General features: G+C 37.9%; 1 protein-coding gene and 1 long non-coding RNA gene across 6 annotated transcripts in view; one reads left to right on the top strand and one right to left on the bottom strand.

The window, feature by feature from the left end:
* SESN1 (sestrin 1) overlaps window positions 1–26,893 on the top strand; it is a 116,509-nt gene that overhangs the window by 71,292 nt on the left and 18,324 nt on the right. The window contains exon 1 of one of the 5 annotated variants that reach the window (XM_003986438.5): window positions 23,157–23,397. The exons of 2 other annotated variants lie outside the window; for them this stretch is intronic. In XM_003986438.5, the coding sequence (XP_003986487.1) occupies window positions 23,296–23,397 (102 nt within the window). In that variant the 5' untranslated portion in view covers window positions 23,157–23,295. Of the gene's footprint in view, window positions 1–23,156; window positions 23,398–23,462; window positions 24,364–24,384; window positions 24,690–26,893 lie in introns of those variants that run through there. 2 more of the 5 variants (XM_023254226.2, XM_019831056.3) reach the window with 2 other exon arrangements.
* Window positions 1,128–23,034, bottom strand: LOC109499829. The gene is made up of 3 exons (XR_006598624.1): window positions 22,616–23,034; window positions 8,053–8,344; window positions 1,128–6,781 (listed from the first exon to the last, which is right to left on the bottom strand). It is a non-coding gene; the product is annotated as an uncharacterized LOC109499829 (long non-coding RNA).

Genomic DNA, 26,893 nt, shown 5'->3' with positions numbered 1-26,893 from the left:
GTTAGAGGAGATTTTCAATATCGTATTATTTTTTAATGTTTATTTTTGAGAGAGAGAGCACGCGCCCGCGCACACGCACGTGAGCGGTGGAGGGGCAGAGAGAGAGGACACACAGAACTTGAAGTAGACTCCAGGCTCTGCGCTGTCAGCACAGAGCCCAATGCGGGACTCAAACTTCCAAAATATGAGATCATGACCTGAGCCGAAGTCAGACGCTCAACTGACTGAGCCACCCAGGTGCCCCGATATTGTATTTTTTTTTCAAACTAATTGTGCCATTTTAAGTGTTTTTCAAAGTGATTGTGCCATTTTATATTTCTACAAGCAAGTTATGAGTTCAATTGCCCTACATCCTCACCATTCTGATTTTTTTTTTTTTTTTAGTTTTTTTAATGTTTAGTTTTGAGAGAGAGACACACACAGGGTGCTAGTGGGGGAGGGGCAGAGAGAGAAGGAGACACAGAATCTGAAGCAGGCTCCAGACTCTGAGCCTGTCAGCACAGAGCCCAAAGTGGGGCTAGAACCCATGAACCATGAGATCATGACCTGAGCCAAAGTCAGACGCTTAACCGACTGAGCCACCCAGGTGCCCCTTGTATTATTTTTAAAATATATATTCTACTTAATATGTAAAATCATTGAGGCTAGGTTATGCTTGACATTAAAATTATCTGCAGATACATGGTAAATATTATAACTAGAAGAATTATACAAACACTAAATTTTATTTAAAAGAAAAAAATTTTTAATGTTTATTTTTTGAGAGAGCGCGCGCAAGTGGGGGAGCAACAGAGTGAGGGAGACACAATCTGAAACAGGCTCCAGGTTCTGAGTTGCCAGCACAGAGCCAGTGCAGGGCTCAAACTCACAAACTGAGATCATGACCTGAGCCGAAGTTGGATGCTTTACTGACTGAGCCACCCAGGTGTCCCATACATACTAGAGTTTTAAAATTACATCAATACCTGGGGTGCCTGGGTGACTCAGTTGGTTAAGTGTCTGGCTCTTGATTTCAGCTCGGGTCATGATCTCACGGTTGTGAGCCTGGCATCAAGCCTGGCATCAGGCTCTGTGCTGCACAGAGCCTGCTTGGGATTCTCTCTCTCCCTCTTTCTCTGTCCCTCCCCTGCTCATACACATGCATGTGTGCGTGTGCTCTCTCTCTCAAAAATAAACATTAAAAAATAAAAATAAATAAAAAATTAAAATTACATCAATACCTAATAATTTTTATCCTAAATACACATTGTTCAAGCCCAAAACACCAAAAGAAAAAAAAATTGCGTATTTCACAAATGCTGTGCTGAATAGTTGTTTACTTTATATTCTGAGTATGACAAGACTGCTGGTTCAATGTATTGTAACTCTTACTATGTAGTTCCCACTGCTAATATTTACTGATCATTTACTATTTACTGACCACTTATAGCCACTGTGCTTGATTTCATGTAATCCTGTGGCCCTCTAAAGTTGCTATACTATCATTCCCATTGTACAGGTCAGGACATCAAGGGTAAGAGAGATTTAATTTATCCTTGGACCCCAGGGTTGTTGGACTCTAATGACAAGGGTTTTTAGTCATTATACTTTACTTTTGCTTTATAAATGTTTAATAGTATAGTCTGAGTATCATTTTGTATCTGCATAGAAACACAGCTGGAATCAATTGTGAGAAGACCATGCTTACTAAATGCTTGTTTATGTATTATGAATGTTTCTCCTGTCCAGATGGCAACCTGATAGTATGAAGGTGTCAAAATATTGGCAGTCAATATTGTAAATTATTTATTTCTAGCAGTTTTCATTTTATCATATCTTGTTCTTATAGCAAACCCATCAAGTAAGTAACTCATTTTACAGATGAAAATTCTAAGACATGAGAAGATAAAATAATGTGCAGGGGTTGGAATCTAGATTTTTCATTTTAAGTTCAGATTCTTTTCATTTAATTGTGTGCTGCTTTAAGCTCTAGAGATAATTGCAGAAGGACATTTTGGAATGAAAACAAATAGAGGCATCCATCCACAAGTGCACAGTTACGAGTAAACTAATCTGTCTATAAGCATCTCCATCAAAACCATCTTTGACAACACCACCTTGCCTTGTATTTGTTTAGGTATAAAGTAGAAGGAAGCAATAGGCTTCTTGAGAGTCTGCTGTCTTAGATCTACTGAATGTGTCTACTGCATTCCATTTCTACCGTCGTCTCTCTGGTTTATACCCCAGTTGCCTCCTGACTAGATCATTGCATTATCTTAAATTTAGCCTACCTGCCTTTAGCTTCCGCTCACAACTCAAACCATCTGGGCAAATTCTCCTAATCTTCTAAAATCAAATCTCAGTAACCTCGTTTTCCTGCTTGAAACATTTTAATGATTCCTTGACTTCTTCCTTTCTTAATTCAAAGCCCTACTATACCTGTAACATAACTCCACTGTATGTATTTATTGGATTATAAGGCTCCTTAGGACTGGAATTGTGTTTCTTTAATCTTTGAATACTTTGAACTATTTTGTGTGGGTTCTTGCAAAGCACTGTGCTCTCTGTAGATAGTTGCTAAATGGAAATTATTAAATTATTTGATCCTGTTAAGGCCAAAATGTGGTTTTTTAAAAAATTATAGGGCTGTTATCCTCAAACAGTGGTTATAAAAAGTTTATGTTCTTCCTACCTTTGCCATGACCCTAATCCAACTCTCCCCTTCATTAAGGGGCTTGGGTAGATAGAAGAAAAGGTTTGCAATATCTCTTCACTGAGATTGAGGCCATCTTCCAAATAACATTCTTTTCTATTTTAGCATGCCTACATATGTATCGTCTTCTCACCTGTTGATATAATTTTAGGGAAATGTTTACTGATCTTATACCCCTCCTTAATTCTTATAATTCACCCAAAGGGATGCAGTGCTGGAAAAGATGGGCCATTTCTTACCCCTAGAATTTTTGGTGTAATAAAGGAGACTGGCTAGCCCATTAGCTCTGACAGTGCAGAGATAAGTGCTGTGACAGAGGAAGTGCATAAGGGGAACATCTAACCTGCAGAGAGGGGTTGAGGAAGGCTTCTCTAAAGCAATGACTTCTAACTTCAGACTGAAGGTGAGACATGGGCCGGGGTCAGAGGGAAGAGCATGTACAGAAGTCCAAGAATGATCCCTTTGGGTGACTGTCAAGTTAGGTAAACTTGTGAGGCTGAAGAGGAAGGGGAGCGGTTAGCCTCACTACCTCTTCCTTAGATGTACAGTTTCCTTTGCTGTGTTCATCTCGCACACTTGTGAAAGTCCGTGCTTTCACCACTTTTGCCACTACTCAGAAATCTTTTAGGGTTCCATTATTGCCTCCTACTTTGTCCAGTCTCCTCCTTCACTGGTTTTCTAGGCTCCCTACAACCGACTCTAACTTACTTCCCACCGCTTACTAACTTATCCTCCTGCCAGAGCCAAAATAGTCTCCTTATAGTCTCTTGAGTTCCTGCAGCTTGTTTTCTCCTCAGTTCCATTCCCCTCTAGCTGCCTTTTAAGACTTTACTGATAGTTTCTACTCCTGAATATTTGCAGTTTGTGGCATGTCATTTAATGCATAATTATATGTTGCCCAGTATTGTCTTCTGTTTCTCAGTCTTTTATTATCAACTCGATTGTAAGTCCCTGAGTGCTGGCTCTGAAACTACATTTCATTTTATTTTATTTTTAATAACATTACTCAATTATATATGGAATGTTAAATGAGGAAGTACACTATGCTGAAATCAATAGCATCTTCATGCAAAAAGATTACAGAATTGCACTCAAATGATAGTGTAAGATAGTTTGAGCAAATAGAATAAATTCTAGAGTTCTCCTCACAATTTGAACACTCCCCTGAGAACTTCTGACAGTTTTTAAAACAGCATGATTACTACATGTTTTGTTCTCATTTTATAACCAATGAATGTAAATTTGAAAGTATGCTAAATGAATGTAAAACTTTAACAACACATGTATATATTTTCTGAATTTGAAAATTAAAGAAGTTTAAAAAACAGTAAATTAAAATCATTAGTGGCTTTGGTAAAAATTAAATATTTAAACTACATCTCTTCAGTTTTTAATACATTTTCAATTACATCATTGTCATGGGAAAAGAATCAATAAGGCAAGTGTTAAAATCATACATAAGGGAGCATCTGCCTTCCATGGTCAGACACTGGTTATACTTCAACTGGAAGGTCCCAGAACTGTATACCTATCTCCCCTGTCTGTAAATCTTCCTCGGGCCTCCTCCATGGAAACAATCTATTTTTTAAATGTCTGGTAGAAAGCTCATGACAGCCCCTTCCTCAGCTGTCAGGACTGTGAACAGGAAACCTTTTCCTTCTGCTGCTCTCAGCCCCAAGCTGTCCCAAAGTTCCAGCAGTGTCTCCGGAGTCCAGAGCAATATGTCCTCACTCTGGACAATGCACTAAAGTTCTGTAGTTGCATTTGTAACTGTTGAGAGATGGAAAGGAAAGGGCACTGGATCCGAAGGCACACAGACTTACTTTTGACCCATAGCTCTGCCACTTTTCAGTTTCATGACAAGTTTCTTCTTGGGTAACACAGGAGTGAGATCCATCTCACAAAGTTGTTGTGAGAAATTGCCAAGTCACTCTATGTGAAATTTGTGGACTGTAAAATTCTATATACGTTTTACTTTTTATTCCACAGGCCATATGTAGAGTCATATTCAGCATATAACATGAGATTTTATGGTTCTTTCCAAGACTTGAGGATCTTGAGAACTTCAGACATACATTTTTCCTGTGTGACTTATTGCTTTCTAATCCACGTGGGTTATTTTTATTTTTTATCTCATTCACTTATTCTTACCTACCCTATCCTCAAACTCATGGATGAAATCATTTTAGGAAACTAAGAAAAGAATATTTTGAGACATGAAAAAAGTTCAGTTGCCTCATCTATAGAAACACTAAAGAATTCTCCCACTGTCTTTTTTCCCATTATACTCTGCATGCATAAGAACACATTATTAGCAGTCTGTATCTTTATATAAATGCTCTGGACATAGAGCACTGTTCATGCCTCCATGGACATTTCATAGTCCTAAGTAGTTTTCTGATATCCTTGCTTCTCCAGAACCATTCTTCTTCTTCTTGATTTTCATACCTCTCATTAGACCCGATTCTCCAATCACAGGGACCCTAGCAATGACTTCTTGTCAAGTACTAATGCTTAGATTCTGAGAGTTCCAGAGCTAGGGATCTTGTTCATGCTAATACAAGACCAAAGAATGGAGAATCAGAGGAAGCAGACATGTGAGTCTAAGTCCCAATTATCAGGAAGAGCTACAGCCAAGTTAAAAGGCCATTTTATTAATGTTTACCTGCCACCCGTGCTGGGGTGGGATGGGAAGGATGGCATGGGGGGAGGGGAGTCCAACATTCTGAGGGTAGTTAATGTCTAAGAACTTGTGTTATCTGTCACTCTTTGACTGTATCTAAGAATCTTACTTTTAGTCATCAGTGGCTAGGAAAAAGTCTTTCTAGGACACACAGCTCTATTATCCTTAGAAATAGTAGCTCTCTGAAATTCCTTGTAGCATTTAGGACCTTTCTTGCTACTTTAGTTCCCCCATTTACTGCTTATATTATTGCAGATGTTCTGTAGTAAACAATTTTCTTAAGCAGAGAAGACAGAAAAGTATCCTGAAATCATAATTTTTATACACTAAATCTCTGTTTCGGAGTAGGCATGAAATGGTAAGAATTTTAGACTATTAAGTGAACGATTTAGAATCTAAATCTACATGAGATAGTTAATGTACATTTTTCAAAGTAATCTTCAAACTCCGCTCAAAGATGTCTTTTCTTTTTTAAATGTTTGTTTATTTTTTAGAGAGAGTACGAGCAGGGAAGGGGCAGAGAGAAAGGGTGACAGAGGATCCGAGGTCGGCTCCTTGTGGACAACTGTGAGCCTGCTGTGCAGCCCAAAATCACGAACTGTGAGAACATGACCTGAGCTGAAGTCAGACTCTCTGTCAACTGAGCCATACAGGCGGCCCCAAAGATACCTTCTCTAATGTCACCAATATGCACCATTGTGCAATTCCAGCATCATTTTTCATTTCTTCAACTGCAGATCTTTTGGAATGGTTGGGGGGTTATTTTTTGATACAAATAGCCATGGTTTAGGGGACTTTTTAAAAGGATCCCATTGTCCAACACACTGCTCCCATGGACTGTTCCTTTTCCTGTGTGAGGTCCTAGGACTGAGAAAATCATTTTTAGGTAGTGGATTCTCTGTTTCTGTGGTATGTGCTGCCCAGTTTTCCATGTGGCATCAATTAATACTGCTTTTAAGAAATGCCTTTTTATGACCCAAGGATACTGTAAGTAAAACTATGCTGTTTAACCCTGTTTTACTCCAGTATTTGCCTGCTCGAGTCTCTGGAAGAAAGACCATTTTACTTTTTGCTGTATAGTGTTTATGTAGTAGAACATCGTCAGAGTACTTAATTTAACATGCATGTGTACAGTGTACCAGCAGACTTCAGGGTCAGATCTGGTCCCTAGAACAGAAAAGTACAAATTAGCCCTGCTATTAGAGCTATGCTTCTCCCTCCCATTCTCCCCTCATCCCAAAAAGTTATCTGCACGTGGAATTTTTTATCATTATACAAGAAGATGAATACAATAGATATGTAAGAAAGTAAATACCACCCACCATAATCCCATTTCCTGGAGAGAAACACTTTATCAGTTTGATTTTCAGATGTAATAAAATTTATATAATCCAAAGGTATAACTTCTAGAAGAAAACAGGAAAAAAAAATCTTTGTGACCTTGGGGCAGGCAAAGGTTTCTTAGAATATACAAGCATAAAAAATTGAAGAAAAAAAATTGATAAATTGGATTGCACCAAAATTAAAAACTTTAAAATCTATGCTCTTCAAAAGACACCATTAGGAAAATGAAATGACAAGCCATAGACTGGAAGAAAATATTCACAACCATATGTATCAAACAATTTGTATTCAAAATGTATAAAGAATACTTACAACTCTGTAACAAGAAGACAACAACCCAATTTTTAAAAATGGACAAATGAGGGGTGCCTGGATGGCTCAGTCAGTTAAGCATCTGACTTCAGCTCGGGTCATGATCTCGCGGTCTGTGAGTTTGAGCCCCACATCAGGCTCTGTGCTGACAGCTCAGAGCCTGGAGCCTGCTTCGGATTCTGTGTCTCCCTCTCTCTGCACCTCCCCCGCTTGTGCTCTGTCTCTCAAAAATAAACAAACATTAAAATAAATTTTTTTAAATGGACAAATGATTTGAACTGAGACTTCATTAAAAAGATATATAAATGACTAATAAGCACATTGAAAGGTGATCACTATTAATAGTTACCCAAGATAGGCAAGTTAAATCCACAGTGAGATATTACTACACTAGGGCTTCTTAACCTCAGCACTTAAAGTTTGGGCCAGATAATTCTCTGTTGTGAGGGGCTGCCCTATGTGTTGTAGGCTATTTGGTAGCATCCCTGGCCTCTACCAGCTACATGCCAGTAGCAAACCACCCACCCACCAGTTGTGAAAATGAAAAATGTAACCTGATGTCAAATGTTTCCTAGGGGGCCAAATCATCCCCAGGTAAGAACCACCACACTATACCACTAGATAGCCTAAAATAATATTTATCATGCTAACTGTTGGTGAAGGTGTATAACCACTGGAACTCTCAGACGGCTGGTAGTAATATGAAAATGGTACAACCACTGTAGAAAATGGTTTGGCAGTTTCTTAAAAAGTTAAACCTATATTTATTATGGGAATCAGCCATTTCTCTCCAAGTCAAGAGAAATGAAAGCATATGTTCACATAAAGCTGTTCAGAATCCTTAGAGGATGTACTCTTTATTCTACATAGGTGAGAATTTTACCCATGAAATGAAAATCTCAAGTACAAGGAACCTTTTCTTTGTTGACTATATAGTATTTTACACACTTCCTTCTAGGATCATTTTGCTTTTTCCTGAAAGGAAGCTCCCTCAATGAAGACTTACTGGTGGTAAACTTACTTTTTATCTCTTAAAATGTGTTTCTTGCATTAGCTTTCTCAATAGACAGTTTCATATATTAATACAATTGAAGAGTGGCCATTTTCTCTCTCGGTGCTTTGAAGATACTATTCCATTGTCCTCTGACTTCCATTGTTAAAAAATAGTCCATTTAGTATCCCTTTGTAGATAATCTGACTTTTCTCTTGGATAACTTTTAAGGTCTTCCCTTTTTCTTGGAATTTTTCAGTTTTACTATATGTCAAGATATGAATTTCCTTTCTGTTATTCTGCATGGGATTCATTGTGCTTCCTGGAAAAAATGAGGATTGGTATCTTTAATCAGTTCTGGAAAATTCTCAGTCATCATCTCTTAGAATATTGCTTTTCTCCTTCTAAATATATGTATACAATATATCATTACTACATATATACTATGTAATTATATGTATACATTACACCTTCTATTTCATTCTCCATGTCTTTTTCTTTTATATTTTTGATCTCTTTGCATTGTATGCTACATTCTGAGTTATTTCTTCAGATTTACTTTCTAGTTTGCTAATAATTTTCTCTTTGGCTATGCTGAATATCAATTGAGTTTTAAGTTTTAATAATTATAAAATCTGTATTTGATTCATTTTTAAATCTGCTTATTTTTTGATGGTTTCTTGTTCCTCACCCATACTTTCCACTTCCTTTAAAATAATAAAAGACATATAAAACTGGTATTCTGTATCTATAATTCTAACACCTCAAGTCTTACAGGTCTGAGTTAAGTGATTATTGTTTCTTCTGACCCTTACTAATGGTGCCTTTTTCATGGTATATGTTATTACTGTAAGCTCCTATTCATTAGAACTTTATCTCCTGGGATGATCTATATATCTGATTGGAGCCTGGGAACATAACCAACCCCTTTTAACTGAATCCTTGCATTAGTTTTTGTTTAAGACCAGAAGGGTAATAGTAAGTTAAAGCCCCAACTTCTCATGTGCAAACCATTGTGTGTTTATGAATTTTCAGGGGATATTTCATCCCACCAAGAACAAAAGTTGAAACAGGCAAATTTTCTATCTCCTTTTATAGATGGGGTATTTTTCCTACTTCATTTGTTCATTGGTAGTATAACTTCTTGGGGTTTGGCTTTATAATCGAGTCTCTGGTTTACCCCCCAGTTTCCCAAGTCCTAAGCTTTGTCTTCTCTTCCCATGCTATTTCTAGGTTACGGGATCCATAACTACCAGCCCCAGTAATTGTTACCTCTCTGGATTCCTCCTATTGGTCATTTTTTACTTCTAAGGATTTCTGTTATTTTGCCAGCTCAGCCACTATATTTTTTATAGAAATATTGGTAGGTGTTTTGTTCAATATGAGTAAGAATCACTATTATGGAGGTTAGTTATTACCCTAATCTGTCAGAAAGTGGTGCTGTCAGAGCTCCTTAAGGCTTAGGACTAAGAATCTTTATAGTAAATGGCCTCCTACTATCATGCTGTCCAAGTTCTTATTTCTGCTTTTTAGAGTTTTTATGACTATTCCCTTGTGACTAAATGGTTGACCATCATACTTCCTCTGCTATCAATTTAAACAGTAGTCCCTACTCTCTTCTAAATTACTGTGGACTTAGAAACTAGATAGATAGATAGATATAAGCTTTTTGTAATTTTGCACAAAGTAAAAGTTAATTGTCTTTAAGAGAGGTGGGCCAAAGGTTTTCCTCTGAGTATAGTACATACTCTTTAATGTATAAACTCTGTGGCATCTATTTTATGTCTTTTTTTGCTTGTTCTAGATTCTGTTCTTGAGATTGACCCCAAAAAAAGTCAGTTTGGTTATAATGAAGTATTTCTATATCAATAGTCTATAATCATCAGCTATTTTGGCCAAATTTTTAAATGTGGGAGGAAACAGCGCAAGGTGTGTGTGTGTGTGTGTGTGTGTGTGTCTTAAGCAAGCATTGGATTTAATCCTACCACACAAATCACTGTGAATTCTTTCATTTTTTTTTTTTTGAGTAGGCAATACAGTATTTAGCCAAAGAGAAAAACTGCAGTATTTTCTTATGTTTTAGGTCGATTAAAGTGACTATTCCTTTTTTACTTGAAAAAGTCTTTAAGTTTATATTTAAATTCTAGTTAATAAAGTGACTTTAATAATGATTATGGGCCAATTTGTCTTCATTTATGTTTTTGTTTTTTTCCTTTTACATAAAATGTTAAATTTATGCTAAAAGATAATTTTACTCATTTAACTATTTTGATGATGTTTTAGTTAGACTCAAGCCTACAGCTTTCTCTTTGGTGTCATGTGTACAAATCTTACAATATAATGAAAATGTGGTTTCAAATACTTGTGTCATGTGCTGGTAGCTATAATTTCAAAGCATGATTAACATACTTCCACTCCCCAGACCTCTGCATCTAGAACAGAATGTACTCTCAACATAGCCCAAAAGGGGCATATAAATACTCTGAGGTTATACTTTAAAACAGTGAACACAACATAAGTACATCCACAAATAGTAATTATAAACTATATCCAAAACATAGTGCATGGTATTTTGTCGATTAAGAGACAGTATTAGTGTGGTAAACTGTCAAGTGGTAGAAGATATTCCTCATTCAGCATGACAAAATTTACAAAATTTTGTAAAGGTTCAGAGGGGACTGGAAGTAGGTAAATGGAATAAAGGAAACTGGGATCTGATTTACATATATAAGAAAGGCAGTAGCCAGGGAGAAGGGATATTGAGAGATGCTATGGAGCATATCCTATTTTGGCAGTAGGCTCAGTCGGGAGCCAGTTCAGATTTCCTGGAGAAGAATGATGTTCTAAAGTTTTTTTGGGTGGGGGCAGTCCACAGAGGGTGGGATGAACAGTCAGTCATAGAGAAGAGATTACAGGTAAGGTAGGAAGGGATTAAGAGAAAAGTTTATGGTCCCTTGACCTTTTCCTGATGGATACACAATCACTGGAATATTAACAGTGGAAAAAAAAAACAACTAAAACCATTATCAGGCAGCATCGTGGTATAGTAGAAAGAATATGCCTTTGGAGTCAGGCTTGAGTTCTAATCTTTACTTAAGCTGCTTGCTTGTTATGTAACCTTGGGTTAGATACTTTCTGTTTCCTGTTTCAAAAATGAAAAGAGCATCTACCAAAAGGGTTATTATGAGGGTTGAATAAGTTAAAATGAATTAAATATTAAATGAGTTAAAACATATGTAAAATGCTTTAGAAGAGTACCTGATACATACTAATAACAACATGTGTTAGCTATTCTGTTAATATTATCAAATCTGAAACCACGAAGTATAGCATATATCTGCTTCTAGAACCAAATCTGGGACTAAAAATCTGAGTTATTGGTTTTAAAGCTCCTCATCAATTGGTACACAATTACCTAACTGCTACAATAACTATCAGATGTTCACCATAATACACAATCCCGCTTTCCAAGCCTTTTGACTTCTTTGCGTTTGTAGTTTAAGGCATTCTTCAGTCCAGGTGCCCCTTTAGAAGCAAAAAGATGTAGTGGGTCTAACTATAAGCAATTACAAAAGGAAGAGGGAGGAAAAAGGAAGATGTGGATATTGTTCTCAAAGACCAACCGAGGGGGGAAAAATACTTGTTTAATAATGCTTAATTAATATTGATTGAATGAATGTTGAATAAACTGGTCCAATATATTCATACATATAGAGGTTCATGAATTTAACCAAAAGATACACAACCAATCCCTGGTGTATAGAAATATGAGTGTTAAGTAATTAATGAAACTTTCAGTAACATTTGGGTGGGTACTGTTTAAAAATACTAAGATTTAAGAGTTCAAGGAAAATACGAGCTTGATGTAAAAGTGTGTCTTTCCCAAATAATGTATTGAAACTACCTTTTTCTTTCTTTCTTCTTTTTTTTTTTGCAGAAGGCATCTTTATTTTTTTGTCTTCCAAATTTTTATGTAAATTCTAGTTAACATAGAGTATAATATTGGTTTCAGAAGTACAATTTAGTGATTTATCATTTACATATAACACTCAGTGCTCATCATAACAAGTGTCCTCCTTAATACCTATTACCCATTTAGTCCATCCCCCACCCATGAAACTACCTTTTTCTTGATTCAACATAGCTTTGTTATCTGTGACAATTGAGGATAGAGGAACAGAATGAAGTGAGGGTATTGCCAATAAACCCAGAACTAGTCTTCAAATATTATTTAATCCCCCCTACCACCTTCCTTAGGTATATAGAATACAATGAACTGTTGAGGGGAAGTAAACATACATACGTTTTGGACAGCATCTTACAGTATTAGTAGCAAACCTCCTATGTCTTACAGTACAGGAAACAATTGATATGACAAGTCAAGCTGATCTACTTAAAATAATTATTTTTTAGGGAACTAAAACCAGCAAATGGTTTAAGCAGCACTTGAAGAAAAAACAAAAGGTGGTTCTTGAAGGTTTTTACAGAAAATATTGGTAACTGCTTTAGAATATAGATTTAGCAAGCCAAAAGCAAAATGAAGAAAACTATCAAGTATCATTTTACAATGTTTATGTGTCTCTATTGCAAGTAACACTCTCAGTTTGAGCAAATAATGGAGGTTAGCACTAAACATTACAGTGATGAAGTATGTAAGTCTTTGAAAATCTCTTCTAAATCCTCAGAAAATTTTCTTCTCAGGAGAATATGTATTGAGTGATAAAGAGGAAACATTGCATAGAATAGCACTATGGCGTCTGTTCAGTTTCCTTGCTTGCTTTGAAGGTTATATTTATTTGTATGTGACTGTCCTGCTCATATTTTTGGATTTGGACAATAACATTTCGTTGTTGGCTGTACCCCGCCCCATGAATTTTGGAAATTGAGTATTAGGGAATTTAAAAAGAGAAGAATTTTTTCTTATGGATATTTCCACCCTTATCCTCTATCTACAAACAAGAAAGAAAATTTCCCAAAAAAATTCTATATTTTATTACACTAATATTTTAAAGGTGACTTTAATGTATACAGTATCTGACACAGTAAGGATAAAAACAAAATTATCACTGTTATTAAAATCTATTTTTTTAAGGATTGGTGAAAAGATTTTAAATCTTTGTTACTTTTAACTCAGGACAGTATATCCTGTCTTATCACAGTGCTCTGCTCTGACACTATATAACTTTTTTAAAAAAACATTGAAGGTTGGACCTCATTGGTATCTGGAGTGGTTGAGTCCTGATCTGTATGCTTTGTGGTTGGCTGACAGCTGTTGCTAAGCTTTTTTTTTTTTTTTTTTTTTTTTTTTTTTTTTTTGTTCTTAGAGTTAAAAGTTGAGTGTGGCCTATTTGAAATGCACCCTGCTTTTGACTCTGCTTTGCTCTTTTTCCTGAATCCACATACTTTTTTTTCTGATGTCTTTTGAAGTTTATATATTTTTCAAACCCACAAATTTGTAAATTTAATATACATTATTTTAGGGTTGTAAGGTTTTAATGTATATTTGTAATGTTCAAGTTAAAGTATTGTGTTTAGTTTTTTAAAATTTTGTTGAATACTTGAAAGTTGAAGTTTCTGACCTAAAAGTAAGTTCTTATTGTAAAGAACACATGTATTATTTAAGAACTTGCCTATTACAAACACAAAAGATGTAGTATCTTCATTGTTAATAAAAACCGTCTCAAAGTACTTCATTGTACTTTTGCTTCATTGGACATTTCTTAGGTCAAATTTTTGTGACTTAGGATAAAAGCTATTGGTCACACTGGCATGTGTGTCACTGAAGGATAAGATTGACTTTATTCATGTTTTTTGGAGAAGGGCTGGAAGGATTGATAATCCTTTCACAGTTATAGACCAGATCCAGGACAGACTAAATGTAAGTTCTAATGGAAGGCAAGTTTGGTTTGTAATTCAGTAGACTGTCATAAACCATTGTGATTCTAAGAGCCTTTTCTCTTTAAGGCTCTATTTAACATTGGTGGGAATGAGACTTTGAGCTAAATCCCCCCTGCATTCTGCTGGAATCAGCAGAAATCCATGGATCATTCTCCGAACCTTAAAGCCTGACCCAAGCCTGGGGGAATAATGTAGGGAGCTACAGACTAGCATGGATCCTCCAAACCCACTATGAGTTCTAGTGGGCCGATCCGGAGATATGGTGTATGTATAAGGCAGTGATATTCAAATGTGTTACTAATTTATTTTTGTCAGCGTAGTCTTCAAACAGTATTACCAGAATTATGATATATGCAATATATAAAACTGGCATGTTATTAATGATGTCTTTAAGTTCAAATAAATAAATTATTTATCAAGTCAGTGAGAACAATGAGGCTATTTTATGTTTTAAACAAATTTGAAATTAAGGGCTATGGATTATGACTGCAGTATTATTTCTGTACTTTTTTTTAATGTTTATTTTATTTTTGAGAGAAAGCATGAGTGGGGGGAGGGGCAGAGAGAGGGGGGGACAGGGGATCTGAAGTTGACTCCACACTGACAGCAGCCAGCCTGATGTGGGGCTCGAACCCACAAACCGTATGATCATGACCTGAGCCACAGTCAGATGCTCAAACGACTGAGCCACCCAGGCGCCCCTCTGTATTTTCTTGTATGCATAATATCCAGGTAATCTGGATTCACACAGCAAAGCACCCTCACTGTACCTTCTCTGTAGCAGTCCACTCACTGCTAGTTTTACTCCAGGAGATGCAGACGCACGAATTTTTTTAAAGGCTGGAACACATTATACCCTTTCTAATCACTGACACATTTACAAAAATGTTCAAACATATGCTCACAGAGACGGTGAAGGAAACTTTACTTAGTCCAGGAACTGAATTATTAAACAAATTACTATTAGGGTGGTTTCCAATGCATTTAATGTTGATTTATATTTGTAGTTTGCCTTGAAAAAGAAAGTTTAAATTTAATATTTTATAATAACTCTAAAGAACTTGTATGGAATGGATCCTAAGAAAAACAATTTGAAAACCACTGATAATGTAACAAACAAGCCTGGTGTAGGAGGAGGCCAGATTCTAGTTAGCTTAAAGCATATAACACTTGGGGCGCCTGGGTGGCGCAGTCGGTTGAGCGTCCGACTTCAGCCAGGTCACGATCTCGCGGTCCGTGAGTTCGAGCCCCGCGTCGGGCTCTGGGCTGATGGCTCAGAGCCTGGAGCCTGTTTCTGATTCTGTGTCTCCCTCTCTCTGCCCCTCCCCCGTTCATGCTCTGTCTCTCTCTGTCCCAAAAATAAATAAACGTTGAAAAAAAAATTAAAAAAAAAAAAAAGCATATAACACTTGATAAAATCAGGAATTATATTAACAGAGCTGAAATAAAAGTTTGAGAGAATATGAAGTTCACCTGCCCTTCATTTTAAATTTGAGGGGGCTCAAACTGGAAGGGCTGTTAAGAGATTTATAAACTGGGTTTCTGTTTTTTGTTAGTCTCTTTGTTTCAGGACTGGGCAGTAAACTAGATGACTCCCCATTGAATGCTCCCTAACAGAGTCCCAAGCTATCTGCCAATCTGTGTGACTTATGTGAGAGGTGTAAGTCTAAATAAAATAGACACCCAAACTCAAATTAAGATATTTCTGCCTGTTCATAGGATTTAAGAAATTAAATGCATATAATTTGGCATTCAGTAAATATCTATAAATAATGATTGAATGCTAAGTGCTTACATAATATTAAGATTTCTGTTAATTGCTAAAATAATAGCCTTGACCTCTATACATAAACCTATGTCAAAATGTACTTTTCAGATTAGAGTTACAACAAATTAAGAAAGAATACTACCTTCTCCAATTTGTAATATCTGAATAAAATCCTGTGTTAGTATTTCTCAATTGTTTGCCAAAAATTAGGAAAACCATATTTTTCTGTTACTACAAACGCTCTTGAATTATGTTCAAATTTAAGCTCATGTAAAAACAATTTTAAAATGGCATTCTCTCTGTTTTTTTTTTGTTTTTGTTTTTTAGTATTTTTAGCTATACACAAAGATAGTAGTGATAAGTAAAAATAAACATCTCTGTTGAACTACATTGGTCTGAACATATACGTATTCTGTGTACAAAGGGGAAAATGGCCCAGAGGTGCAGTGAGGATTTTGGAGGGCAGAAGAACAGATGGGAAAGTTCAGTGAATGGCATTTTATTTCTAAGATGCTTAATAACATGCAGGTAGTCTCTAGATGTGGCCTTGTACATTGTGACCAGGTTTTACAATTTAACACCCTCTTGGAAAACTAGAGATCTCAGAAGGAGGCAAAAAAAGAAGGTAATTTAAAGGATTAAAGGACCCACAACTAGAGATTATTACAGGGATGGGGGGCCTGGGTGGCTCAGTCAGTTAAGCATCTGACTTTGGCTCAGGTCATGATCTCACGGTCCATGAGTCTGAGCCCCGTGCCCCGCGTTGGGCTCTGTGCTGACAGCTCAGATCCTGGAGCCTGTTTCGGATTCTGTGTCATCCCCCCACGCCCTGCCCCTCCCCTGATAGTGCTGTATCTCACTCTTTCGAAAATAAATAACTGTTAAAAAAAATTAAAGATTATTACAGAGGAACTGAGTGGGGGTCTTTGAGTTCTATAAGAAAAGCACATATGTAGATCCCTATTCACTACATGCTAGTAATAATCATGGTGGGGTTGGGCAGGAATAGGGAGGTCAGGATAGTTGTTACAAGTAAAAAAATAAAAATAACCTGATAAAAAGATTTTAGGAGCACCTGGCTGGCTCAGTCAGAAGAGCATCTGACACTTGATTCTTGATCTCTTGGATGTAGAGACTAGTAAGAAAAAAAAAGAATTTTAAAAAAATTATAGGTTACATACTAAAACCAGTTCTTGCCTTGTGCCTAAAAACAGAAGTACTTTGAGAATTAAAATATATATATATATATTTTTTTCACATATGTTTTTAGGTAGAGTTGAAATCCAGCTCCTCAAAAAGCATTTTAAAAATTATACAATACATTGGGGCGCCTGGGTGGCGCAGTCGGTTAAGCGTCCGACTTCAGCCAGGTCACGATCTCGCGGTCCGTGAGTTCGAGCCCCGCGTCGGGCTCTGGGCTGATGGCTCGGAGCCTGGAGCCTGTTTCCGATTCTGTGTCTCCCTCTCTCTCTGCCCCTCCCCCGTTCATGCTCTGTCTCTCTCTGTCCCGAAGATAAATAAACGTTGAAAAAAAAAATTAAAAAAAAAATTATACAATACAGTAGTATATGTGCACAGAGAAATATTTTCTACTTGAATATGTCATATATTTAGTATCATTGGTTACCTTTTCTTTTTTTTGAGTTTGTATCACTTCCTTTTTCTCTTTCTTTAAAGCTACAGTAGTAGTTCCTACATACATATGGGATAAAGTCCAAACTCTCAATTTCCCACCACACCTGAACCTCAACCTATTCCAAATTATACCAATTCCTTCTTATTTAACTCAACAATAATGCTGAAAAGTAATTCACCTGTAAAAATTGTAGCATTTTTGTATGAGTTCTCCCATTTAATTTTGAGGTCTCAACAGACACTTTGTTTTCTGTCATTTCACCTTAGGCCTAAAGGTGTTTAAGCCAAATTTGGTTACAGAATGCTCATGAATCTTGTCAAACAATGGTATGTATTCAGGCAGTATCTGACTTGTAAGTACCTGCCTGACTTAACAAATGAACCAAATACTCCATTGCCCAAACCTATATAGCTAGCTTAGCAGTGCAAGCAAAGAAAAATCAAAGAAGCTTGGGAATATCTGTGGATTCCCAAGAAGAAGATGAGGAGAAACTATGAAAAACAGTAGTTGCTTTAGCAAAGCTGACCCCAAGGACAAGCTGATTCCCAAGCACAGCCTGCCTGCCTGGATAGTGGACCCCAAACCTCCAAAAATGTTTGTCTAGATGGCCCAAATCTTTCATAAACTTAATATCATTATTGAGGTAAGTTTTTTTTTTTTTAATAGAAAAATCTCTGTGAAGTTCATTCATTATATACTTATTGAGGATCTACCATGTGTTAGGCACTTGGGCATTGAAAATACAGCAGTGAGCAAAAAAGACAAACATTCTGATTTTACAAAGCTTATATTCTGTTGAGTCAGACTAAATAAATTACTATGAGATACCAGTACCTCCTACAATGAATAGTATGAATTGGTTTAGGAAGACTGCTTTCTTCCTAGCCCTTAACCAGTTATTCTAAGAGGAATAGGGTTGGTATGAGGACCTTTTAGTAGACTTAGGTAGAGTCTTAGGGTAGATTTAGTTGAGTTCTGTAGAGAAGGAGCTCTAGGTAACATGAGGTCACCAAAGGCCTGGGAAAAGACACCAGGAGGACAGGGATAGAGTAGAGGAGATAAGCTCTCAAAGACCAAGCTCACTCATTCCATGATTTTCTTTTTTAACGAGATCTCATCCTGAGTATAAGAAAGGAAGATAAATTTTTTCGTCTTCATTCCCTCTTTTCTTGTCCTCACAATCAAGAACTGAGACTAATACTGGAACTAGAGTGTTTTATGCTAAGCAAAATTAATCAGTCAGAGAAAGATATCATATGGCTTCACTCATGTGTGGAATTTAAGATACAAAACAGATGAACATAGGGGAAGGGAAGCAAAAATAATATAAAAACAGAGAGAGGGACAAACCATAAGAGACTCTTAAATACACAGAACAAACTGAGGAGCTGTGGGGGTGGGGTGGGCTAAATGGGCAATGGGCATTAAGGAGGACACTTGTCGGGATGAGTACTGGGTGTTATATATAGGTGATGAATCACTGGATTCTACTCCTAAAATCATTATTGCACTATATGGTTAACTAACTTGGATGTAAATTAAATTTTTTTTTAACTTTAAATAAATAAGAATGGTGAGAGCTTAAAAAAGAAAGAACTGAGACTAATACATAGTTATCAAAATTTGTAAATTATTCATTAAAAGAAGCAACCCAGCTTCTGCTGCTTTGGATTCAGATAGACCTGGGTTCTAATCCTTAAAGGCAATTTACTACTTTTATAATCTTGGATGATTTACCCATGCTTTATGAATTTCTGTTTTATAAATTTGAAAATAGGAATAATTATCTGCTTTATATATGTCAATTGCTTCAGTGTCTAATGGGTAGGAATTAGTAAGTTACTGGTCTGATTAACCTGGAAAACCTGACCACAATTTAACATGCTTGTTCTTTAGGGGAAAGTGATTTTCTAATTTAAAGCTACTGACATTGTTTGGAACACTGCTTGTTTACAAATGTGGGTGATGGCCTATGTTTCTAAAACCCTATCAGAGATTTAAAATTGTGCATTTCTAAAAGAAGAAACCCTAAAGAAAAGAATAAGGCAAAGATCTGTCAACATTCTTGCTCCTTTATAAGTGATAAAATTCTAAAAATTAAATTGAAGAAGTGAGAAAAGTAGAGGACAAATAAGAGAACAATGTAAAATTAAAGTTCAGTGCTAAAAGGATCTCAATGTACTCAAAACATGTCGAAAGGAAAAAAAAGTGCTTAGCAGACAAGCTATATATATAAAAACAGGAAGATATGAGCTGGAGGAGAAAAATCTTGACAAAATTAGTAAGCAGAAGTAATCTTATAAACCAGCATTCATTCTAAATAAAATGTTTTAAATGACAATAGGACATTTTTCAATAATGCTTTAAGCCCACTCTTAAAGGAGTTCTTTGGCTTAATGGATGAAATCACTGCTCTGTGTGTTTTCTAACCAATTACTAAATATAATTCCTTTCTACTGAATAGATCTACAAATCTGTGGTACTTTAATATAATTCCTTTGGTTAACGGGAAAATTCAAGGTTTAATATGTGGTCCATGAAGTGTGATTATGCCTTTTGGCCTGATAAGTATTCATTCTACTAAAACGTATCTATTATTTTCCATGAATTAACTATATTTCAAAAGTCTAATGGATGTAAGGAAGTCACATAGGAGAACAGCTAATTTGAAATTTATTTCCTCGATTTCAAAAATAAGAGTATGAGGCATGATTTCCTTTCCCGAGAAATGTATTATGTTGGAGAGACAAAATCTACCTTCATCCCTACACTTTGCTTCATTCCCATTGTTCTTCAGACCTCCCTGTTGCCTTGCCAGAATTGCCTCAACAGCCTTCCTAACCATCTTTCTGCCTCTAATTTTGTCCCTTCCAATATATTTTTTTAAACCTTAGCTGAAATGCAAGTCTGATGTCTTTCTACTATTTAAAACTTGCAAGAACTCCACAGTACTCTTAACAATGAAATTTACATTCTTTAAAATAAAGCTTGAACAAGGTCCCTCCTTACTGTTGATTTTTTACTTGAACTCTATCACTGTCTTCTTCCAGACCCAATAAACTACCTTTATTCTGCTTCCCTATTTGGACCATTCTCTCTCTCCCTGGCCTCTGGGCCTTTGCACATGCCGTTTCCTTTATTTAGAACTCTGTCTCTATTCTCTCAAGTCCCCTCTCCTACCTCCCCCAACCCCCAATTTCTTGCCAAAGCCTCTCCACTAATCCTGTAAGTCCCAGCTCAGATGTTCCTCCTTCAGAAAGCACAGCTTCAAGTCCAGACTCTCTAATACATCATAGTTCTTAGCTCAGATAAAGTCACTTAACACCACTCTGCTTTTACATAGTATATCAGCTTATTCTTGAGAAAATTAGAGTTGAGACCATTACTACTAATGACAAATGCAAAAACCTCACTTTGATACAACTGCATAAGTCTACCGAAAGATTTTTAGAGGAAAGGAAATATTTCAGAATTACTATTACTTCGTGGATTAAGTATCAGGTTTCTTCCTAGAAATAAATAATGTTAGAAATGTTTAAGTAGCAGACTTTGTAAAGTAACTGCTGGCCTATAATGATAACCTGTGGTAAATATCAAAAGTTTAGTCCTTTCCAGTTACTGTTCCGTCCTCAGTTTTCATTTTTTTAGCAGATGTTTATTGCATGCCTATGACATGCCTAACACTAGGGGTTCATTAGGAGAAACACCTTCAGGACATCTGGCCTACTCAAGAAGTGACACAATGATATTTTCAGCTTAATATTGGTTGGAATTCTTGGTTACTATAGATGTATTTGGAGGCAACCCTTTTATGTTGAGAATAAAGTGACTAATTCACCATGCTGCTCTATTGTAAAGAGCAGAAATTATTACTCTTTGAAGAAATTATGTCAGTCTTTTTAGAGACCATAAAGGAATCTTGACATTTAATGGCTTAAAGGTCTTCAGTAAACCATAGAATTAGAATATGAGTTAAAATTATCTTTCTTTTTATGTAAGTCAGCATCAAAGTACATAAACTGAAATTTTCTGGGGGGAAAATCCCAATTGCAGCTTCCTATACAATTTCAGTGTATACCTCTTCAATATTTATCAAGCTCTAAGTATCAAACACTATATATATAGTTTGTAGTTTTGATTTGTATTTATTTTGAACCATTTTTGGGTTAGCTAAATGCTAGTCTCTCATTAAAAAAATAGAAAGGTAAGCACTCTCCATTTTGCAAATGACATAATTTTAATGTCATAAACAAGGTTATGCCCTACTAGACAACTCAGCCCCATTGTTGTATTCCTTCCAGAAAATAAAAATCACAGCTCAACTCTTCTAGAAGCAAAGTCATCATTTTCACTTATTTCTCATTATCTAGCATTATAGCTCACAACCTCATATATCAAGTCCATTTATGTTTCCAAGGTATTCATCTACAACCAGTTTATTTTAGAGGGTATGTCCTATTGCTGCAAACTGGATGATTTACTGGGCTTATTTTTGCTGCTTGTTGGTTTGTGGCTGAGTGGGCATTTGATTATCCTGTTTGCTTTTGTGGCTGTGCTCAGAAGAAGAGAAAGCTTGGAAGCCTCTGTAGCCTTTTCTTTTATGTTATTATTAACCCAAAATTGCTTTTCTTGACAGCAAAAATATTTTGTGTGCTTTAGCAATTTATAAAAACAGTGTATGAGAACATACAGTATTTATCTTATTTATCTGGAGAAGATTAAAAAAATAACCATTTTAACTTGCTTTTAAAATACATTTTAAGAGCTGTAAGAGTAACTTAATCTTCTCTGAGACATTGTAACCTCCACTCTTAAGACTGAAACTTACTTGCATTTAGGAGTCCTGGTTCTGTGTCTGTCAGTATTTATTGATTTAAACTCCGCTTTTTTCCTTTTGTCATGATGTTCCAACTTTTTTTTTTTTAAACCTGGACATGTAAGCTTTTGAAAACACAAGAGCAAACATGCAAAAAGAGATCTAATTTAGGAGGTGATTTTTTTAAAAGAAGTTAATGAATCCATTTAAATAGTGTTCACACAGGATTTGAGAGATTTGCGACCCAGCTCCAACAGTGTCAGTTATTTATGCTCCTTTTTAACCTATATTGTCTCAAGTTCCTCATCGGATTTTAGAGAAATTCTTTCTTTAGAACCCAGGGCACTTATGGGAGAATATTAGAAATGTTAAAGCCTTGGAATATACTCGCGAGGAAAAGGGAAATGCAGAGATTGGCTACCAAGCCTTATTATCTGTGTAGGAGAGTGATATTTATAGTTTCTACATAGCTTACCAAAAATAATTTTATATTGAATATAGGCCATGGTCCCATACTTGTTGCAGCATTCCGGGCCCATTCAGCGTTGTTTGCGCATTACTGGAAAGGCTGCAGGGGATTTCAACAGTTTATAAAATGTAAAGCGAACTTGGTTATTTATTCCTGGTGGTGCAGGGTCCGCTTAGAGGTGGGCTGCTCTTCGGCTCAAGGTAAATGAATCCGAGTGGGTGGGAAGGAGGGCGGTCTCTCCGCTGCTGAAGCTGGGGGCAGGGGCGCGTTCGCCTTTCCCTGACGCCCGAGGGCTCGCGCCCCACCCCAGCCTTAAAGCAAGCCCACCGAGCCAGTTCTGGACGCGAGAATTAGCTCCTGGCGGAGAGCTCCGCCGCTCGAGGTTGTTTTTCCCCGGCCGCGTCGGACCGCCCCCCAACGCCCGCCCCTCCCCCCAACGCCCGCCCCTCCGCGTCAAGGGGGCGGGGCTCCGCGGCGCCGCGGGCCGGCATTGGCGCGGGGGGCCGCTGGGCCGGCGGAGTGACGGCGGGGGCGGGGCCGCGCGGCTTGTTTGCTCGCGCCGCGCTGCCGCCGAGGTCCGCGCTGCCTGAGGCGCTGCAGCCCGGAGCCCGGCCGTCCGGTCAGCGCTCGCCTTTTCCGCGCCGCCGGGCTTCTCCTGCGCGTCCGCAGCCGGTCCCCGCGCCGACATGCGCCTGGCCACCACCGCGAACCAGGCGTACACGGCCTCGCTGGCCGTCTCGGAGCTGCTGGGCTGCAAGCAGTGCGGCGGGGGCCGCGGCCAGGACGAGGTATCCGGGCGAGGGGCCGGGCGGGCGGGTACCCGGCACAGCTGCCCGGGCTGCACGGAGGTCGCGATGCCTCCCCGCCTTCGTACCTAACAGCTGCGGAGAACGCTCCGCATTGGAGAGTGCCCCGGGAGCAACCGCCCGGCCGGCCGCCCTGCCCGGCGGGGGGCGTCTCGGGCCGGCCCGCGCCCCTCAGGTTGAAGGGGCGGCCTGTGGTGGGAGGGGAGACGGTTTCCACCGCGAGCCGGCCCCGGGAGAGAATGCTGAGGCTGGCAGACACAGCTGCCTCGGTCATTTAAATGGAAGTCTCCAAAACGTAAATAACGTCGTCCTGTGTGCAAGTCTCCACAAGTCAGAACCGAACAAAGCTCCAGTCTTAGGGTAGAACAGCCTGTGGATTTTTCTCCCCTCGGCGTCTTGTCAGAACATTATCGGTGACCCCCCCCCCTCCCTTGGCCTCCTACTCAAAAAAAGGGGGGGAAATAACATTTGAGTCGGTTAAAAGATGCTGCCGCCTGGAACACGTATGTTCTGCCGGCTCTATGACGTTATGCACCGCGCTTACCCCTGGTTGTTAACCATCCCCGTTGCGCCTGAGACGGCCTTCAGGAGAAAGCGGTTCAGTTGTGACATTTCGTATTTTTCCCAAGGGGTTGTGAATAACGGCCCCATTTGAAAGTTGCTAGTACAGCTAACCGAACTCTGAGCCTTTAAAAGGCTTTCGTTCAAAAGGTGACAAAGGAGAAAGAGAAACGGTCATTAAAGTTTGAATTGAACTCAGAACGCTGGGTTGCCATCGGCCACGAAATCTAGGAATGTCTCCGCAGCGTTGCCCGCTTAGGGGACTCCGTTCTAGTGTTTCTGTTGTTTCGTAAGTGGAGACTGCGTTGCGAGTGGACTGCATGGATTCACGCAGCCTGAAGAGAAGACCTCGTGGGGGCTGTAGGACGCACTTTCCTGGATTTTAACGTTAGTGGGTACATGATGCGCTCCCCGTTGTGTACCGATCATGCAGCAACCTAAACACCAACAAAACTTGCGCTGCCTGTTGCTTTGGAAACTCTGTCAAAGAAACAAAACCGTGTGGAAGTGTTGACATCCCATTTCTGGTTTCCGTTTGCAGGCCATAACAGATCTTTTCTCATTCTGACTAGAGGCGATCCCCAGTCGCGGAGCTTGAATAGCTGTTATTTCTGATGGTGTTTGGGTGCAGAATCCCGGTTCTCGCCCAGATCTAGAGTCTCGAAATACAGCCGCGAAAACTGGAAGATGAAGGGATACATTGTAGCTTGCTGGTTGGTTTCCGTGCCCGTGGGATTGCGTTTAGGAAACTAGGAAGCCTTGCGGAGTTGTATTTTGTCACTTTTAACACATCCGACATGTGGGAAAATAAGTCAGGAAGTAGTGCTTTATAGGAAAACTATTCACTTTACAAAAGAATTAATAACATGACTCTTTCAACTAGCATGCCTCCAAATAAAATGCTTTAAAATGAAACACTTTTCAGGGATGGAACTCCCGACTAAAATACAGGGCACACACATGGCCTAAGTCAGCCTTACAAATCCAGTACTTTGAAGTCAGTGAGGTTTTTGTTTTGTTTTGGTTTTTTGTTTTATAGTTTTTTTGAGTTTTTTTTTAAAATATGTTTTATAGAAGACCAGAGACTGGAAAAAGAGGTACCTGAACTTTCAGTTTTTCCAAGTTCCCAAGCAGAGGTAATGACAATGTTAAAAGAAGCACCAGTACATTTGTTATAGCAGGAATATATTTTTGTTCCTTCTACATCTTTTCATTTCTGTTCAAAATTTTTGAATGTCAGAAGCCTAGCACCAGCTCTAGGAAATGATTCTCCTAAAGAAGGGAGAGTGGGGTGGGAGCTTTCACTTTTTACACAATTTATCGTTGCCTAGTTGAAACACATACTGCTTTTGTAATTTTTTTTTTCAATCAAAATTAATATGAGCATCATGGTTATTGGTATAAGACGTCTGGACAGTTTTTTTAAAAGTGCCCCAAGCCCAGTGAGAAAAATGATTCAAATGACTTAATCATATTTACTTTTCCACTTGTTTTGCAAGTGGGTAGACACTAGAAGCCAAGGAATGCTTTTATTTTGCATTTGTGGCACATCACTGTCTCACCTTTTAAAGGAGGATATTGCTGTAGGTTCCTAAATGTATCTCTGACCAATTTGGAAATGATCAGAGCAGTACTTTCAGCATGCCAACACTGATTCGTTAGGTGATACAATACAGATACAGTGTTTCTGTGGTACTGTCAGCATTTGCTAAGAATTTTCATATTGTGAAAATGAGTGTCTTAGTATTACATGCTACTGAAGAAATAGATGTTATGTCAGAGATTTGCAGCGGTGTTGTCACGGCAGAGGCTGTTGCTGTCTTTTTCAAAATGCTGATTAGGAGAATTGTTGAGAGGAAAGAACTGTTAGTTCCCATGTTAGTTTTTCCAGCCACACCTTCACCAAAGGCCTGTGAGCTTTGTGCTGTGATTAGCATCTACATCTGCTTTTTAAACAAGGCCATTTGCTGTCGGCAGTTCTGTGTCTTAGAATCTGGATTGGCCAAAACGTATTCAAAGTCTGTAATTAATTTTCTTCAACAGCAACAGATAAGGCATAATTGAAATAACGTTTAGGAAATTATGAAATGCAGTTAGTTTGGCTTATGATCACCCTATTGAAGACCTGTAGTAGCTTTTTAAAATCAATACCTGCTAGAAGATAGGGTAGTAGCTAATTTGTCATGTTGACTAGGAAAAGTATTCAGAAAATGAGTTTTCCAGAAAATTAGCCTTTTAGAAACCAAGAATACTATTGCATAACAACAGTGATATCCAAAAGGACCTTTAAGGTGTCAAAAACTCTTACAGAGGCTCAAAAGAGTAATAATGACAACTCTAGAACCAGATTTCCTAGATTCAACCCCTGTCTGCACCACTCACTAATACTAACTGAGCTAGGTACTTGATTTCAAATTACATATATACGTATAATTTATAAATTATTATATGTGATTATTTTATATTTATAATTATTGTATGTTACATAAACATTATATAGAATTTGATATATATAGAAATATATATAATTTATAAAATCATCTCCTTCCTGCCTGAATCTGGACTAGGATATGGTGGAATGGAGTCTTAGAGCTCATCAGTTGATATTCTTGTATCTCTCCCTGTACCTCATCTATTAAGAAACAGAACAAAGGACATTGAGTAAGCCTTCAAATATGGAGAATAAGTTGATGTGAGTCTAGAATAGCACTCACTATATTTCCCATTAAATTAGTCGATCAGTCCTTTTTGGGAAAGACTTGATTTTTTCTAAGTATATCAGTGTCTCCCTTCCCCCAGTCTTTTCTTTCACTTCCTCTCCTTTTCCTTCCTACCATTTCCCTTTCTGCCCTTAAGGAATGGCACAGACCTCTCACAACTTCTTCATCTTAATAGGAAATTGACCCTGGTAGTCTGG

Source organism: Felis catus, chromosome B2 (genome assembly GCF_018350175.1).
Source record: "Felis catus isolate Fca126 chromosome B2, F.catus_Fca126_mat1.0, whole genome shotgun sequence".
Classification (NCBI taxonomy): domain Eukaryota; kingdom Metazoa; phylum Chordata; class Mammalia; order Carnivora; family Felidae; genus Felis; species Felis catus.
Note: the sequence above shows the minus strand (reverse complement) of the source record. Positions and strands in the feature narration are given on the sequence as shown.